Source organism: Danio rerio, chromosome 13 (genome assembly GCF_052040795.2).
Source record: "Danio rerio strain M-AB ecotype USA chromosome 13, GRCz13ab, whole genome shotgun sequence".
NCBI classification, from domain to species: Eukaryota; Metazoa; Chordata; class Actinopteri; order Cypriniformes; family Danionidae; genus Danio; species Danio rerio.
The window spans coordinates 10,062,300-10,082,500 of NC_141033.1; the positions used below are offsets into that span (position 1 = coordinate 10,062,300).

A 20,201-nucleotide genomic window follows, 5' to 3' on the forward strand; every position below is an offset into this window, starting at 1 on the left:
AGCAGGTAATACAAGTTATACAGAGAAAAGATTTGTATCAGCTTCCTTCAGGACACCTAGAAAAGGATTCCAAATTTTGAAAAGCTTTTCAGGTTTTTTTCTTGACTATATAAGTTAATTTTTGTAAAGCCAAACAATAAGACAATTCCCGCAACCATTTTCCAAAATTCGGGCTTTCTGTATTTTCCAAAATCAAGATAAGTTTTGCCAGTAATAAACAGAAAGTTAACAGTTTCTTATCTGAACTAGTGAAAGTGCTTGTAGAAGGAAAAATGTTTAGAATGCACAGTTTCGGGTATTTGGGTAAATCCTGTTTAAATGCTATAGATCAGTGGTTCTCAAATGTTTTTCATCAAGTACCACCTCAGAAAAAAATTGTCTCTCCAAGTACCACCAAAATGAGCAGTATTGAAATACAGTAGTGCAGTAGGACCAGTAAAGCAGCTACAACTCTGCACAGTTAAAAAATGTGGCAGATTACATCAGAAATATAGGCTGTATGTCATATATGACATATTATATACATAAATTTTTATCAATTTTGAAATGTGTATAGCATGTACATGACATATTTCATTCCTCCGAGTACCACTAGAAGGAAGACTGCGTACCACTAGTGGTACACGTACCACAGTTTGAGAACCACTGCTATAGATAAAAAGTTAAGAATTTTCTCCCAAAATTGTTAAATCAAAGGACACTTCCATAAACAATGATATAAAGTTTCTATCTCTTCATTGCATTGTATGCATTGATCAGAAGTGTTTGGATTAAATTTGTGAAGTAATTCTGGAGTTATATAAAGTCTCATATTCTGTTTTGAAGTTTTTAATATACATTTACACGTTAATTAAAAAAAATATATATATATTACTTTTTTCATTCTCTAACATTATTTTGGTTAATATCGGTTTTATACTTGATAATAGTGACCTAAACAGCATAGTTAGGATTGCACTGCAATTCAATTGTTTTTAATTCTATAGAAATAATTATACTACTAATTATACAATTGTGACACATTTCACTTACAATTTTCACATCTCCTGTCTTCAAGTAGAGAGTATTTAAACTGATTAGTTCATGTGATGTTGAAATAATTCAATCAAAACCCAGAACAATAACAATTTTAGAGCTTCCGTAGTAAGAAAAGGGACAAGGTTACCATTGTGACCAGTGGTGTTAAGTGGGTAGATTTATTGAATATTAACTCAGTTATGTTTTTTTAATGTAAAAATACAATTTAGGGTTGAAAATGTGTTGTGTTTACTTGTATTTAAACTTATATTTCAACTTATAAACCCCCCCTCCCCCCCAAAAAATGGAATGTTCAACAATGTTCAATCTATTGTCTCCTTGATGACCTACATATTTAAACAATGTGCAGTCAAATTATTAACATTGTATGGGCTGTAAAATAGTCATCAACAATATCATAACAATGAGTGCATCTCAGCTCACAGAAAAGTCACTTGAAATTTAAGCAGCTTCCTATTTTTTTCTTTACTGAAATGTCTGGATTTGGATGAAAAAGGTGTCGAATGGCGGTAATTATGATTATGTCTTTAGAACAAATTATTAGGATTGGGACAATAGAATAAATAGATCATAGTATTAGCCATGCCAGATTTCTTGTATACCTATTAGCTGCTTTATAAGTTTGTAAAGTAAAATACTCTGCTTAATATCTCCTCTTTATTCTTATGTTCTGAAGGTGGAGGCCAAAGGGATTTGCGCAGCCAGAGCTGATGTCTATTTTGAAGAACGCAGCTGAAGATTCCTACAAGAGGCTCATTCTTCCTTTTCTCAATCGAGGATACAGGTGTGTTTAACCCTGATTTATGTTGCTCTTTTTTTCTTTGTCTGTTTCCTCAAACGTCTTGTTATTTATCTTGCACAAAAATACACACTATATCCTCTTTTTCTTCTTGTGCCAGGACAAAGTTGACAGCTAGTGCAGAAAAAGAGTCTATCGCCATGTTTGTTCGCAACCTGCGACAACGTCTCCTGATGTGTCCTGTGCGTGGGAGAGTCATCATGGGAGTTGATCCAGGATTTTACCATGGCTGCAAACTGGCAATCCTGTCCCCCACCAGTAAGACATAAGAATAAATGTGAAATTAACCTGTGATAATAAATGGGTAATGTGTGTGTTCTTAAAAATTTTTGCTATAAAATATTATTACAAAGAGGTTTTTTTGCATTAGTTACTCAGTTTTTCATCCTTCTTAATTATTCAAATATACATTCTAATGGTCACATTATTCAGAATTATTATTTGTGCTCAACATTGTGTGTTTGTAATTTTTGTTTGTTAAATATTATTATCTCAAAGATTTTTTGGGATTAGTTACCTAGTTTTAATCTGTATTTCTCATTCAAATATGCAGCCTGATGCTCACATTAGGGTTGGGCGATGTCTACCAATTTGGCATCGTACGATGTCTAATGTGAAACATGGGGATGGACGATGACATCGTTGTCGTAGGCGGCGGTGAATTCATTATTTATTATTAATTAATGAGCTCATAACAAATTAATTATTTGTACCCTACCATTTCAACTACCTGACCCGCTTTGTTTTACCCAGAACCAAATAATCACAAATTAATAAAGAGAAGTTACACACAAATAACCACATGTCAATCACTTTTTCCGCTGGACTCTGGCATAAATAGGCAGAGTGATCTGTGTCGTTTTAATGGCGTCGGCAAACTTGGTTGGTAAAAAAAAGGTGCACAACCAACAAGAACCGACCAAAAGTATCTGAAGTTACTGTTGAACTACTGTTGAACTAACAAGGTTAATTAAATATCATGTTTAACAACTATACTGAGAAGCAATCCAGTGGTACATCCTTGATAAACTGTCCGACATGCACTGCTCCCTGGGGTTTTGTGCTCAAAACACTCGCTGACTGCCTGGAGCTCAGACGTGCACGTATGCTGCAGCGCATGCCTGTGTGTGTGGTCGCGGGATGTGTGGTTTCAGCTGTATAGTGTGGAAGGAGGGAATTTCAGAAATGCTAGATGAAACGCTGGTGTGGACGTGGATTGTTTTCGTTCTAAAATGTCATTTTAAAGATGTATAAGATGTATAAGTGTAAACGGGGCCGAAGTGTGTATTTTTCACGAGCGGGTTGCTGCTGCGAAAACTTTTTTTTGCTGCTTAATTTTATATAAATATACATAAAATATATATAGATATATAAGTGCTCAATAAATATAAATGAAAACATATCAAATAAAAAATAACAGATAAACAAGAATGCATGATATAAAACAGTATAAGCAAGTATAAACTATTTTAGTTAACTTCAGTTTTTATTTATGCATATTAGTATAAAGAATATATAGAATTAAAATATATAAAAAATTACTAAGACATTAGTTGTTTTGATCTATCAGCAGAAAACAACTAGTTTACATGTTTTTCTTCTCTACAATTGTGAATTCTAGCATCAAAAACAATATTAAGCACAAGAAATAGTGCACAAATAACGTTAGAAACAAAATAATTCACAAACAATAAAAAATTAAATAATAATTATAACATAATTAGCACATATTGGGCCATAACAGCAATACAGATACATAATGAAATACAAATATGCAAAGCTACAGCAGTAAGTATAAAATATTTTAACTATAATTAACATTATTCAAAAGAAGGTAATGATTTGCACTCAATTGCTTCATACTGTTTTTATTTGTACTTTTCTTACATTTTACGGGTGATAACAGACAAACAGACGTTTCGGCACAAAGCCTTCCTCAGTCCCTCACACTGAGGAAGGCTTTGTGCCGAAACATCTGTTTGTCTGTTATCACCCGTAAAATGTAAGAAAAAGTACAAATAAAAACAATATGAAGCAATTGAGTGCGAATCATTACCTTCTTTTGAATAATAGTAACGATCAGATTAACGCACCAAACCAAAGAAGTAACTAAAAAAACCGCAAGCGGGCAGGACAAACTTCAGTAACTATAATTAACAAAAATACCTGCTTAATATATGCACTGCATGTGTTTTTCAAAGCTTTAACATAAGAAGAAAGGTCTTTTGGAGAACATTGTAACAAACCATGCATAGACTATTATTAAAATGCACCAAGATAGTTTTAATGAACTTTTGCCTGATAATTGTTAATTGCATTCACTGCACTGCATTATAAAGGCGAGTGTTTGATTGGCAGGTGTGATGAGATTGCCTATTGTGCTCCCTCGGTGGGTGGAGCTCACGCTGTGCCCTGTGTGTGTGCCACTGATCGGCCTGGCGGGTGTGTGTCAGGTGGCGTTGCCATGTTTTGCCCTCTGCCCTGCAGCAGCACCACACGCAAACCCAGCTTGACTGTGACAGGTCTGTGGGTGTGGAGTCACGTGACCCGCCGGGCTCTTGAGGTGTCTATTGCGATTAGGCTTCTTCTCTCAGGCTGACAGAAAACGGCAGCCGTATTGTCTGAAATGAGAGGGGAACAAGGTGGAGGCGAAAAACTGGAGAGAAAGCAAATGGGAGTCTCTTAATGATGTTAATGATGATGTATTGTTCAGTTGGTATACAAGTTAAAGCTGGTTAGATGTGTCCTCTGATGTCCTGAAATATCATCATCTGCTGTTTTTGTTGTTGTTTTACTTTCCTCAGGTCAGATTGTGCACACAGATGTGGTGTACCTCCATGGGCCCGCTAAAGAGAGAGAGGCAGATAAACTGCGCCAGCTTATGTTCAAATACAGGTATTGTAATTATAATAATGAGATTAGCTTTGACTGCATGGATAGAGCCTAAACAATCATTCACATATAAAAATCACTTTACAATATCACTTGGAATGGTTTGTGAGGGGTTAAATCTTTTCAATAGCAAACTAAAACTCAAAAGTTCTGCACATCTGCATCAGGGTTTTCTGGGGATGTTAAAAAGTAATACAAATAAAGTTGTAGGCTTTATAAAGTCATATTTACTGAAGATTTGTGTTCAGTTTTATTCTTGTATGCTTAATGTATTTCATCCACATTATTTTAGAATGCATTGTTACCCCTGTGGTTTTGTAGTTCTTTCTTTCGCTAGCCAAAACTGAATTTGCTGTATTATAACTACAAATGAGATTAACATTGTGAAAAATATACCTTAGCTCTCATTCATAATGGTCTTGAAAAGTTTTAAATTTGACTGTAAACTGAAAGGGCACAGAAATTCAATATTGATATATGATGCGCAAAATGAGCTGTCATTTAATAAATGATTGTCGTGTCATTTAAAAAATCTCTTTCCATTCATTGTTATGTGCTAGCAGTCCCATCTATAAATGCTCAGTTTTAGGTGTGGAAGGGGGCTTTTTTACTGATTGATAAATATAAACAGGATAGCACAAAGTTGTCTTTGTCTTCTAGTAAATAGTACACAAAATGTTAAAATTAAAGCAGGAGGATGGTTAGTATGCACGTCTTAAACACGTCTTGAAGGCTTTTTATGTGTCAGTGATCCAACTAAAGTATTAGCTGTGTTTATTAACTTATACTGTTTTCATCTTCATTAGGATGTTCAAATTAGTCTTTTGTGAGAGCTTTTAGATTTTGTCAAGAAGCTTTCCTCTTATCTAGTCACAAAATGAACTTTTTTACTCACCGGACAAGTTGGCTGCTGAATGTTTGGAGTTACTGGCCTAAAAAAACAACAACAAAAAAAAAAAAACAGATTATCAACATTACTTTTCAGATTTTAATATATTTATATCTTGAATTTCAGCTTTACAAGATTCATTCATTCATTTTCTTGTCGGCTTAGTCCCTTTATTAATCCGGGGTCGCCACAGCGGAATGAACCGCCAACTTATCCAGCAAGTTTTTACGCAGCGGATGCCCTTCCAGCCACAACCCATCTCTGAGAAACATCCACAAACACATTCACTCACACACTCATACACTACGGACAATTTAGCCTACCCAATTCACCTGTACCGCATGTCTTTGGACTGTGGGGGAAACCGGAGCACCCGGAGGAAACCGACGCGAAGGCATGGAGAACATTAAAACTCCACACAGAAACGCCAACTGAGCCGAGGTTCGAACCAGCGACCTTCTTGCTGTGAGGCCACAGCACTACCTACTGCGCCACTGCCTTGCCAGCTTTACAACAATTAAACTTATTTTTTTTATATATATATATTTTTTTTGTGATTTATCTAATTTTAACAACATTTATATAGTTATACATCTTATAAAACTTACATCCATTTATTAACAAAAGAAGTTCTCACTCCAAAATATTTGGTATTTTAAATACCAAACAGGTTAATTTAATCTAGTCAGTTTGCTGAAATAAAGATATTTGAGAAAAAAAGTGCAGAAAGAGAAAGGGTGATCTATTATTCTATTACATTGTCAGAATTATGTTCTGATTTTTAATAATTTTTATTTTAATGACAAATTTTAGACCCATTAAAGGTCCCGGTGATTGCTTTGAAATGTGCATTTTTTTATTCAAGGTTTTATGTAATTTCAACCGAGTCACAAAGAGTGTAGTCAAACATAGTATAGCCCTTCCCCTTTTTAAAAAACAGCCAATAGCGTTCTGTTTTATCACTGCTCTGCCAGTGAGGGTGGTTGAGCTCAAGTGCATCAAATGAAAAGTGAACGAGAAGTGTCTTAAAAATGTCATGTCAGATACTAAAGAGCATTTGATTAGTTATGATGGATGAGAAACTGTAGTATGGGTTGACGTGAATAAAACTGTTGATCCATTTGGGCAAAAGTGACAAACTACAAGCCTTACATGTTTATATCAGTTTTATATCTTCTAAATGTGAATTTTGTAAATGTTTTTGTGCACATTAGTTAATAGATGTCTTAAAAACTTACAATGCTAATACTAAAATCTAAAAAAAAATATTTTAATTTCATGGGACCTTTAAAACAGTGCTATTTTTAAACAGTTTATCAGCAACAACGAAAGTGACGAATACCTATGAATTTCCATCAGGTGATGCCAAAAGTGCACACATTGAGCAGATCCAAAAATGCTGGGTTTATCATTCAGAATGATTTCATTCAGATAAAAAAAATATGTCCATGTAAAGGTAGCTGCTAGGTGCTTTGTAGGCACTGTTGGAGTCGTTGTGGGCAATTGCTCTCACATTCTGGCTTGCTTTCATGGTCCAATCCCTTTTTCCCATTCATTATTTTTTTATTTAATTAAAATGAGCCATAAAAAGTCTAAAATATGACAAAAAAGTCCACAATTATAGTTTTTTTCTTTTCTTACAGCTGTCAAACCATTGTCATAGGAAATGGCAAAGCATGCAGGGAGACTGAGGCCTTCTTCGCAGACCTAATCAAGCAGCGCTTCTTCAGCCCTATGGATGTGTCCTACTGGTACGATATTTCCTTTTACTAATGTCAAAAACTGAATTTTCCTTAGTTTTTTGAAAAAAATATTTCCTTTTGTTATGTTTAACTAATTGAAATGGCTTCTTAAACAAGAAAAGATACATTTATTTATTATTTTATTTATTTTGGGATATATGTATTGAATCATTGAGGCTTGCTATTTTGTGATCCCTTATGAGTGACAAGTTGTCCCACCCTCAAACCAGTAAACATGCCATCAGCAATCAGATAAAAAATCGAAAATAAATACTGCAAAATTCTATGTCAGTTTTGCTTTTTACAGTGACTTTAAAACCATGTGTTCTTCTGATAGTGGCTAAGCAGTTATTATTTTGAGTCCCGCAATGATTTGAGGTCACATCAGGCTCCTGTACAGTCTGTACAGTGCATTTGCAGTCTGACATTTGCAAATGTTTTATCAATAAACCCTGCTAAGAGCCAAAACAGCAACTGTCAAACAAGGTACGCAGAAAAGGAGCAAAGGAAACGCTGCCGGTCTGGAATGTGTTACTCTTGCGGGTTTTAAATGGTATCTGGACCCTGTTTGACCGTCCCTAATTAAAAACAAATATTTCTCACCGCCCTTCAAACCAAACCAGTCCGATGTGTTCTTGTCCAAGCCAAATAAAGAGTGGATCTAGGATTGTCTCTCTCTCCATCTAGCCAGACTGCTGTTTGTTGACTTATAGTTCTGACTGGAGAGCTGCCTAGAATCGTTCTGAAGTGGCCGTTTATGGCGTACGCTGATGGCAGTTTTCATTACAGCCCTCCGCATCCCTCAGCGCAGCTCAGACAGGTTGCCAGGTCTACCTCAATAACTCCCAGCAATGCATGATCATGCGTCAAAATTGACTTCCAAGGCGCTCTGCAAGGGGATCCATTTCGGCCTCCATTTTAAATTAAAAGTGGACGATTTGAGATCTCCACTTTGGCAGAGCAACTTCCACTGTCACTTTAGGATTTGCCAGTCAGTTTGAACTTTGTTCCCTGTACTGGAAGTCACAGCCAAGTATTTACAGAAGCTAGTTGATATAAAATGCTAACTTTGTGTTTACATTGGGCAAAAGGAATCTTGAAATTACACCTAATAACGCAAGTTTTCTTATAAAATTGAATCGTTTCGAAATATTATTATAAATCAATGTTAACTAAAAAAAGTCAAACTTATTAGCCAGTGACGTCATCGACTTTTGCTTTAAGATTTTAAGAGCTAGCATTGCACCAGACCAGTGGTTTCGTTTGATAGTGTAGAATCTATATTTTATGCACATATGCATCACTTTGGTTTTTATTCTACTGTACAAAAGTTATCTACACTTAAATACACAGTATTTTGGATACCAGAGCTAGGTATTTTACATTGGTTCAATTTCATATTGTTCATATGACACATGTACAAGTTATAGCTCAAATGAAAGCTCTTGCCGGTGCTCATTTGGTTCTAGCGTTCTTTTTACTGAGTTATATTCACATATCAAACAGTTGCCAAATTAATCGCTGTGTTTCCATGGTACAGAAGTGAAAACAATACATTTATGATCAATAAGCAGCTCCAGATAGCACAGACAGCTGTCATCTCTTACCTTATGCTGTGCGTTTCAGGGCCATTTCTCCTCTGTTTTTGAGGTGATGTGCATAAGTAATCCTTTTATATGTCTGACGTGGTCCAAACAAAGTGAATTATGTTTGATCAAACAAAAGAATAGTGAAATATGAAAACAATGATAGATCCCTGTGGCTTGTATAGCACCTCTCATCAGTTGAAATACAATACTTTTGCATAAATTATGGTAGAGACATTTTTCTTTTTTCCAATGATTACAGACATGTGCAGGAACCACCAAAATTAATTACAGCACGCTAGACCACACAGAACCTAAAAGGTGCACTTTCAAATTTGAGTTTATAAAAAAAATAATCCAAAAATCGCCTCTTTTTTTTAGGTGTTTATTATAAAACAGACATTATATACAGATATTTGAAACATTTTCAATAGTGTTTTATGAAAATTCAAAGGGTTTTCTTTAAAATGATACCAAATTTTTGCATTTACACCTCTGCATGTGGATTTGGGAAGCTTTTAAATTTGGGTAGGCAAAATCCAGGTGGAAATACCAAAATAACAGAGTTTAACTGGTTAAATTAAAAAAAGTTAGTTTATATCTTTCATTAAATTAACTTGAAACTGAAATAACTGCAATCTAAAACTATAACCAAAAATATAGACTTTATTTTAAAAATAATAACAGTTGTCAAGTTTCTATTCAAAAACTGTTAGCAAATTTTTTCATAATCTTTAATTTTATGACCAATAATAAAATATGTTATATGTAGCCCACATGGAATCTGTGCCTGCACATTAATACACTTTATATGATTGATATTTGTTGGTTAAACACAAATGAAAAGATAAGAACCACATTTCTGTAATAATATCATCAATCCAATAAATGTGTTTTAAATGCTTTATTTAAAAACGATTTAAATGTATCTATTGGATGGTATATAGAGCTGCGTCAGATTTGCTCCTAAATCTTAAGTAAACCAATCTCAAAGAAATTATCTAATTAGATCTGGCTTTTTGTATAGCTAGATATATTTAAAACATATTCATATATTTTAACTGACTAAATTGAATAGTATTCAATTTTAGCAGATTTCAATTGATTCTAAGGATACTCACAACAAATAAAATGAAATAAAAAGATTGCAAACAGTTAATGATATACTTCATTATGATTCATTTTCCTAAGTGCAGCTATCCACTGAAAAAAAACGGATGGATTTATATGTTTAAGGTTTTATGTCAGGGTTCATACGGTCTTGGAAAACCTGGTTAAGTCATTGAATTTTGACATGGGGTTTTGCAGGCCTGGAAAAGTTTTGGAAAAAACGAAAAAACCCACAAAGTTTGAGAAAAATCATGGAAATTAGTATATATATATATATTCCGTCCCTATATGAATAAAAAGAATAAAATAGTGTAATTTACATTAAATGTTCAAAGTTAACTTAAAAAAACGTTTAATCATTTTAATCTATCCTTACTAAAAAAAGATTTCCTTTTTAAAACAAATCAAATTCATTTAAATAATGTTTATTTATTTATTTTGATTATTTATTATTATTATTTTAATAACCTGTCATTCCCTCGTGAAAGTTCACTTCCTCACTGCACTTTGTACATCACTAGTCAATTAAAGCGAAGGCTTCATTTGCACCGTCTGCTATCTGTCTCCCCGCTCCTCAGCTAGTTCAGAAATAAACCATCATATATTTGCCCCCCACCCACTGTCCCGTGTCTCCCTCCCTTCAGTCCCCTTTGAGCCGTGTCTCCTCTCCGCTCTTTCGGCTGACTGCTGCTGAGGAATGACAGGCAGTGCCGGCAGACTGTGTGCGGTAATGAGCCTGCGGGATCAGCCGCTCTTCCTTTAAATGAAGGCACGCTTGCCTGTTGAGCTGCTGCCGTTCTTATTTAAGGAAGACTGGGATGAACTTGACATTTTCTTGGTTCTTTCTGTGATGAGATTTTTTTTTAAGTAAAGAAGTCAAAGATTGTCTTCACACAGAATGCAAGAATGAAGTTAAGTTATTACTTAACAAAAAATACAAATGTTAATAATAATAATAATAATTATTATTAGTTTGCTCCTCATTTTTAGTGTCATGTAAGGGCAGGTGTGGATGAAACAAGCGTCTGTACAAGGCTTCTGCTGTCAAGTGCTTCAAGTTATTTTACATGCACAAAAATGCTTGATATTGCTGTATTTGTGGCAAAGAAAGCTAGGCTAAATGTCTTTTTTTTAAACCTAGTTTAAACAGTTTTTTTTTTTTAAATAGTTAGTCCCTTTATTAATCTGAGGTCGCCACAAAGGAATGAACCGCCAACTTATCCAGAATATGTTTTACACAGTGGATGCCCTTCCAGCCACAACCCGTCTCTGGGAAACACCAATACACTCATATTCACACACTATACGGACAATTTAGCTTACCCAATTCAACTATATCACATGTCTTTGGACTTGTGGGTGAAACCAGAGCACCCGAGGAAGCCCACACGAACACAGAAATGCCAACTGACCCAGCCGAGGCTCGAACCAGCGACCTTTTTGCTGTGAGGCGACAGCACTACTTACTGCGCCACTGCATCGCCCATAGTATATTTTATAGTATAGTATATAATATGTAATAATAATACGTTGAGTTAAGTGAACTAATATTTGCACGCACAACACACACAGTATACTGTAGGTGTTTAATTTGAAAGTACTTTAAATAACTTTTATTTTTATTTTATACAATATGTGAAAAAGTATTTTAAACACAAAACTATATAAATCTGTTTCTTTTTTTCCCCATAGCCGTTTATTTAACATAAAGTAGTAAAAAGCAGTTCAAAATATTTGAAGTTGAATGGCTCTTCTGAGTGTTCGACCTTCAGTAGACTTCTCATTGCACGTGGCCCTCTGTTGTTGCTTGCATTGTGCTGACTTGACTTTCAGTCAAAGTAGGTGGGGCTTCAGGAGTTTAGCTTTAAATAGTTAACTGTCAATCAGCGAGCCATAGGTGGAGTGTGTGGGAAACCAGAGCACCCGGAGGAAGCCCACACGAACCAGCCGAGGCTCCAACCAGCGACCTTCTTGCTGTGAGGCGGTTGTGCAAATTATCCCTTAAAGATCCCTGGCAATTTATCACTTAAAGTTGTTTTCTTTCAACCAGCAAATTTTATTTTTGCCCGGAAATGACACAGGCTTCTCCCAAAAGATATATGTACAAAAGCATCATTGTGGAACAAATACTTTTATTTACATGTAAACAAAATGTTGCATGTCCAAAATTATTCACACCCTTCTCAATATTCAATAAAAAAGCCTTTATTGGCTATTACTGGAATCCTTTAATTGCTGACCAGTTTTTTTGCATGTCTGGCATGTTTTTATTATTAGCAATGAGCTCTAACTCTCTCAGGTCTCCTTGCCCTCACCCTTATCTTTAGCTCCCTCCATAGATTCACAATTGGATTTATGTCAGGACTCTGACTGGGCCACTGCAGGCAGTTTAAGTTATTATGTTCAGACCACCATGTTTGACGGTGAAGATAGTATTCTTAGGGTTCAAGGCTTCTACTTTTTTACACCAAATGAAGGCAACATCATTGTGGCCAAACATTTTAAATTTTGTTTCATCTGACCATAAAACAGAAGATCAGAAGTCTTCTTTGTCCAGATGAGCCTTTGCAAACGCCAAGTGGGCTTTTGTTTGACTTCTCCTGAGAAGTGGTATTCTCCTTGGTCTGTGGAACCATCTGTGGAACCCAGCGATTTGCAGTGTTCTCTCTGCCATGAAATGTTTCCACCAGCAGATCTCAGACTCATCAGGATGGCCTTGGTGGTGATCCATGTGTGTGTGTGTGTGTGTGTGTGTGTATATACAGCCTCTTTACCCTTTGTGTAATACTCCACCCACTCACAGCCAGCAAAAACAGACACTACGGATCTAAAGTTTAAAAGGTGCTTGCTCAGCTGTTTAACTGTCAGCTTATGATATGAATCCAACGTGGAAGAAAGTAGTTCCTAATACAAAAGGGTTTTTGAGACTATATAAAGAATATTTAAAGATTGGTATGAATAATTTTGGGAGTGTATGTGTGTGTGGTGTATATATGTACAAAAATCAATAACACAATTGTAGCCGACATGCACAGTATAATTTAGGATTTTAGTAATAAAAAAATATATATTACTAGCCCCTTCCACAAGACTTTTTGTAGGATATGACCTATAATTTTTCATCAAGAGATCAAGTGTGAATAGGCCCTTTTTAAAAATACCGACAAATCTTTCTGGTAATTTTACGGATATTTACTGGTATTGCTGTGTGAAAGGGGCTACTGACTGACTTCAATAACATCAGCATGTACTGAATCTACAGTTTTACACATTGCCTGTTCTTCTTCGTGTATTTCAGGGATTAAAAAATGTCCATTTTTGCTTTATTTAAGTAAATTACTAAGAAATGTGTGCATATACTCTATAGTGTACATGCAGCTTTTTTAATTTAGCCTCTCTTGTGCTCTTTTTAACTAGTCTCTATGGTGTGTTTGTCCTGTTACCTGTTCTGTACATGTGTAAAGATGAGTTGTCCTCTCTCTGAACCTCCACCATGCAGTTGAGTGCCCTAGTTGAGTCTGCTCCATTATGTTAGAGGTGAGATTTACACTAGTCTGGAACCCCAGTGTGGCGCCCTCCTCTGGCCCTGCACTCTTCAATGCCAGCTGCTTTTATCCTTCTAGACTGCTAGCGTGATTTCAGATGCTTTGGATAAGGGGTAAAGCTGCACATAATTAGCTGTGATTATCTGGTGTGAGATTCCTGGACTGCAATCTCTGACTGGTGGTGTGTTTTGGCAGTGTTGCTAATGATGTGCTTTATGTGTGTTCAAAGAAATATGGACCAAATCTAAAGGATATGGCCTAAATAAGTTGACCTTTGCTGACATGGTTTCTTAGTGCTGTTGAGAGAAACTCTTTGCTCTTTAGTCATGGGTTTGTCAGTTTTGTTGTGCAGGTTTGGGTTAGGTGTTCATTGGCCATCTGCTATATATATACTAGTGGTATGTTTATTTATATTTTAATATATATATATATATATATATATATATATATATATATATATATATATATATATATATATATTGTATGCCCATGATATCAAATAATGTTAACAGCGAGTATGTTTACATGGACACCAGTAATCCAATTTTGATACAATAAAGACATTATTAAACGGTGTAATAGTAAACGGTGATTTTTGATTAATTTAATCAGATTAAGGTCATAATCTAACTAAACAGAAATTAATATAAGACATGTTGAGTATGCTGATTTTAGTCATTATTGAAATGCAGTACATGTAAACACCGCAATAAAACTGTTACCGTTGAGTAGGATTTTTGCTGCATTTTGCGACAGGATAGTCTATACACACACAGCTGTTTGAAACTATTCTCTGCACCTACTGAGTCAGTGAAGGACCACAGACACCTGCATCACGAAATGCAGAGGTTTTTGTTTTCCCATATGGTGTGCGGTATCAAATTCCATTAAAACAACACTCTTCCGGCAGTTCATACTCGCATCCAATATCTCTTTTGTCACGGGGGCATGCATGAAATGTTCCTTAATGAAAGTGAAAGTGCCAAACTGCAGTTAAAGTCGACAAATTAAAAATGAAACACCCTAAAATACATGAAACTCCAGAGGAAGTGTTAATGAAATTATGTGTACATGTAAAACGGGATCATGAAAGGAAGATTCAAAAAGCAACTCATGTAAACATCTTATTATATTATTGTCTTTTCAGATTAATGCAAATAATTTAATTATTGATATCCATGTAGACGTAGTCAGTGTCACTCATGACATGCTAATGTTACAAAGTGTATAGTGATTAAAGGACAGGATGCAAAAATGAATAAAACAATCAAAAACTAAGTGACAAATCAAAATAATATATATTGTTCTGGAACAGTTTTCTAATAAGAATTAAGTAGCATTGAAAGGAAATCACAAGCCGTCCAGCATAGACATCAAGAAAGCTCTTTTAATGATTGCCAAAGGGAAGACCGTATCAACCAGAATTTTTCAGATTTTTGATGTTTATAATAGGTTGGTTTTTCCAGTGGAGTGTTTATTTTTAATACAAACCCTAGTGCGATTTGTCTTTTTTTTTTTGTCAAATAAATTTTATTGAAGACAAATTCAGAAAGAAAAGAATTCTCTGTTTTACATATTCTGTCCACATATAACATCGGCAAAGAAAAATAAAATTAAGGAAAAACAATATGAAAATCATAAGAATAATACATAAAAACCCACCCATATAACAAGCCAACTTGTTTACAGAGACCTGTTTGAACAACAGAGTCTATGAATATTGTCAATCAATCTATTACGAAGCGTATTAACCCATTACAGAAATGATGCATTATTCCACAAGATAACAGATAAAAGGATGCCAAATATTGTCAAATTGTTCAAGTTTTCTTTTCAAATATTATCATATTTGCTTCAAATGTAACATAGAGGTAATTTCTCAGAGCCACAGTTTTTACATATAGGGGATTCCTTTTTTTCCCCCAAAACCGTAGCAGTAACTTCTTGGCAGTAGTTAAACAGTATGAGAGCAATTTAAGTTTTGTTTTTGACAACAAATGCATTTGTTTAGAGAATCCCAGAATTAAAAGCAATAGATCTGGTCATAATTGCAACTTCAACATTTCAAAAAGCACTTCAAAAAGTCCATTCCAATTATTCTGAGATGTATCTAAGCACTAGAGTGATTGGTATGATTGTGTATGTTAGTATATTTGAATGATCTTAAACCCTGCTCTATCTAGGACTGTTATTTTGGATAGACTGAAGTATGAGCAAAAAAAGTGGACTAAAAGTGTCAGATTGGATGCAAGAAAGCAGACCAAGTTGCAGCAAAGAACAAACCAAAGCTATTTATAGACAGAATTAAGCACAAGCACTCAGACAAGAGGATGACCAGATCCAAACAGAAGGGGCAATAACGCACAGGGAAGCACCAGAATTAATGGCCAGCCAGGAGTAAGAGAAACAGTGGACAAAACCTGTGCTAGAGACAGGGAACAAGCAGCGTAAACTCCATACTGACAGGACAAGTCAGGACACGGGATTGGACTGCAAAAGTATAAGACACAAGACAAAACAGCAAACAGGCAGTAATAGCTATGCAATAAAATAATAAAACTAAACTAAATCTAAGAAAAAAAAAATACATCAAATTTAAATCCTGGTTAGAAAGAAAGCTAGACTGACTTGTGCGATATACATGAAAGCAGAAAACTAAAATAAAGACTTCTAAAATCTAGACTCTTAAAGAAAGAAATTAAACAAACAAAAAGACAACTAATAAATCAACTATTAATACGAGACCAGGACTGACAGAAACACAGAACAGAAATGGTTATAAGGATAAAAGCAAAAGTAACCCTGACCATAACTCTAACGCTAACAAGTAAAAGAAATTAGTAGCTAACCAACAAATAGCCAAGAGAACTAGAAGAGCAGGCAAGACTATAAGACAGAATACTAGATAAGGGTACAAAGCTTGGATACAAGATAAGCGAAGACAAGCACAAGTGGAACAAACTAGCAAAATAAGAACACACAGCACAATATATAGAACAAAGCACGAGAGACAGGTGAAAACAATCAGGATAACAGGGTCTAAATAAGAGGGCAGGGTAACTGAATACAGGGTGGAATGACAAGAGGAGCACATGGCCTATACAAATTAAGGCAAAGCCATGTAAACAAGCACAAGATGAACATGAAAACATTACACGTTGACAGGAAAGCCAAGACTCTCAGGTCTGGATCTAGACAGAAGGGATTTAAATGAACCACAAACAAGATGTGACTATAAAAAGTACAGAAAGCTCAAGCATCGTCTTTCGCTCGTGGTGTTGTTTCTACAGCGTAATTTAGGGTGCAAGAAATATGTCTCATTGCAGCCGATCTTCATTTTTGTGTTTGGAAGAGGAATTCCTGACACTTTTTGTATTATTTAATTACATGGAAATGAACAAAGTGAATATTATTCCTAGGCTGTGCATCATTTTCTAATAATTTAATGGCCTGTATTAATTCATTCTGCTTATATTTTGATTACCACATCTAAAGATGCTGTTAATATGTTGAGACATTTGTCAGGTTTTTGTCTCCTAACAGCTCATGTATGTTTCTTTATTTTAATATATGTTCAAGAATTGTTTAAGTGTAAGGAATGTGTAGAAAAGGTGCTGTTCTGACTCTGGCCGTTGCTGTTGTTCGGCCATGACTTTGCCTCTCGCCCCTGAAGGACAAAATGACATGTATCTTGGTTAACGAGGGAGCCTGTAGTGTTGCTGACTGTCAGGACAGTGATCCTGATACTGAGCTGTGGCTACAGACTGATTGGACAGACTGAAGACCAGCCTTCTGCCCTCAGGATGACTCTCTGCCACCAGCCGGCCAGTCACTGGCCATTAGACTCACTGAATTACAGGAGCTCTCTTCTGCTCTCTCTCTAATTTTGTGTTTGCTTCACTACACTGTTGCTAGGATCAGCAAAAAAATCCCACTTAATGCAAAATAAGGCATTTTGGAATTTTCCTTAACAATGACAGATGAAATGTCAGTATGGATCATAAATTCTAAAAAAAAAAAAAAAAAACAACCTGCCTTTATTTTAATTCTATATTTACTTAATATTAAAGAAACTGTGGAAAATATGATAAAGTTAAATTAAAGATAATAATAGTTAATATTTCTCTTATAAAAAGTACACCAATTATTTACTACTAAACGTATTTTTGTGTAAAAAGATTAATAAAGAATTAATATTTTATATTTAAATGTCTTATTTACACATTTGTTGAATCATTTTTACAGTGGGACAGTAATGATCATTATATTTAAAAAAAAATCATATTAAAGTAATATTAATAATAATAACCATTCCTCTTACGAGCATTTACATATGTATTAGTTTTATTTAAATATGTATTTTCCACATATATCCATATAAAACAGCCTGTATTACATGCTCTTTACAGTCAGCTTGCTCCTGGTCAAGTGAAATCACTCTTTGCTGGAAGGGCCTGGATGACTAGAGTTTCTTCATCAGGGAGATTTTTTCCTCTGAGGAGGATTCTGGGTAGGGTGATTAGGACGGTGAGGAACAAGGAGGAATATTTGCCAGTCACAGGCCCAGGGCTAATGGCTCACTGAGGGATAGATGTCCGCTTCACAGAGGACAGCCAGAACCACTGGCTTCATCAGAAACTGTCTTGAGCCCTTCTTGTCTTTTGATTGACCGCTGCTAATATATTGAAATTTATGCTAATGCCTGTTTGCTTGACAGCAGTGGGTCTTTGATGTGAATGTGCATCTTTCATTTGCTCTAAGATTTATATTGCTTCTAAGAGCAAAGCAGACAGGTTATCAAATGGCATGGGTATATCAAAAGGCATGGGTATAAAATTCTGACGGTATGATAACCTTGGATAAAAATATCACGGTTTCATAGTAACCAATATTGTCGTTACTGCTCTAAAATATGTTCATTTCTAGGTAAAAAACACCTTTTCTCCTATTGAAGACAATATATTTTAAGAAATACTTCAAAAAATGTGGCACAGTAAACATGTCAGGTTAAATAATTTAAATTAATCTTTGACTTCTGCTGTCTTCATTCGTTACAAAATCACGATTTCTTTACAACTTGAAAAGGCCTCTTGGCATATCTTATCTTTATTTGGATATAAAGTAAGTCCCTGCACTTGTCAGGTCCATAGCATGCTTGTACATTGGTGCGTAAGCTATTTGTTTCTCAAATGTTTCTTGAATTGTGGGCTGAATAGTAGCTTTTGATGTGGAAATACTTTTGTCCTAAAAAACTAAATAAAATAGTCATAAAAACATAAAAAACAAACAGTACAACTGAATTTTTGTAGCAGTTTTAAAACCTTGACTTTTCCAGACTGCATTAAACCTTAACCCGTTTAATGTCTCATGCCTACTATTAAATGATCAAGATATCTGTTTGATCTAAAAATCATCCTAATAGAAACAGAACAGTTAGAACTATTGTTTAGTAGTATATTTGTTTATAAATACATTAATCAATTAAGCTATTTAAATTAATTTACCACAGTTGGATGGAGATAATTAAACACTGAATACAAATGTTGACTACTATATAAGACAATAGTGTAGTTCTGAAAAATCTGTAGTAGTATATTTACTATGCTATGTGCATTTAAGGTAATTCGGCTCGTTTCTCTAAATCTTGAGAATTAAAAAACGGATCAAATGATTTAAGAGAATTATATTTTGCTAGGGCACCAACTATGTCTTGTGATATCACCATAAATAAAACAGGGAAACAACTTTGTACTTATACACCTTTGAAGCATACAATTACAATGGTGTGATCAGTCTTGCCTGGTCCCTTTAGCGTTCAATCACACCGGTGTGATTAGAACGTTCAGTACAGCATTGATTAGCTGCTAAATTAAAGTCTGCCCTCCTAGAATGACTGGTGCCATGCAATAAGCTATTACTGCTTGCTTATGTTGCAGACATTTTAATACACAGACTTACTAGCGAAACAAACAAAAATGTGCTTTATAAAAAATGCTTCCTAATGTCTATCGAAGACGTAAAGAATACTTATTCTACAATTAATATTGCAATTTGTTATTCGCAACAGATACACACTGTTTAGGTAACTAGAAGATTTGCTCTTTACATTGCATTACATTTAAAAAAAACTTCCAATATAAAAATAGAAACCACATTTAATTACAGTTGAAGTCAGAATTATTAGCCCCTTGAATTATTAGCCCCCCTGTTTATTTTTCCCTCAATTTCTGTTTAACAGAGAGAAGATTTTTTAACACGTTTCTAAACATAATAGTTTTATTAACCAACTTCTAATAACTGATCAATTTTTTCTTTGTCATGATGAAAGTAAATAATATTTTACTTGCTATTTTTTCAAGACACTTCTATAAACCTTAAAGTGACATTTAAAGGCTTAACTAGGTTAATTAAGTTAACTAAGCAGGTTACGGTAATTGGGCAAGTTATTGTATATCGATGGTTTGTTCTATAGACTATCAATAAAAATTTTTGCTTAAAGGGGCTAATAATTTTGTCCCTAAAATGGTTCATAAAAAATGTAAATCTGCTTTTATTTTAGCCGAAATAAAACAAATAAGGCTTTCTCCAGAAGAAAAAAAA

The 20,201-nt window shown here is 34.7% G+C and overlaps 1 protein-coding gene across 12 annotated transcripts in view; it reads left to right on the forward strand.

Annotated features, from left to right (window-relative positions):
* srbd1 (S1 RNA binding domain 1) overlaps window positions 1–20,201 on the forward strand; it is a 160,556-nt gene that overhangs the window by 47,075 nt on the left and 93,280 nt on the right. For all 12 annotated transcript variants that reach the window (XR_015505582.1, XR_015505583.1, XM_087278833.1 and 9 more), the window contains 4 exons: window positions 1,715–1,822; window positions 1,938–2,095; window positions 4,642–4,732; window positions 7,262–7,369. Coding sequence is in view for 10 of the 12 variants with exons in the window: in XM_087278833.1 (XP_087134959.1) it covers window positions 1,715–1,822; window positions 1,938–2,095; window positions 4,642–4,732; window positions 7,262–7,369 (465 nt within the window). In the remaining 2 variants the exon portion in view is untranslated. The remainder of the gene's footprint in view (window positions 1–1,714; window positions 1,823–1,937; window positions 2,096–4,641; window positions 4,733–7,261; window positions 7,370–20,201) is intronic.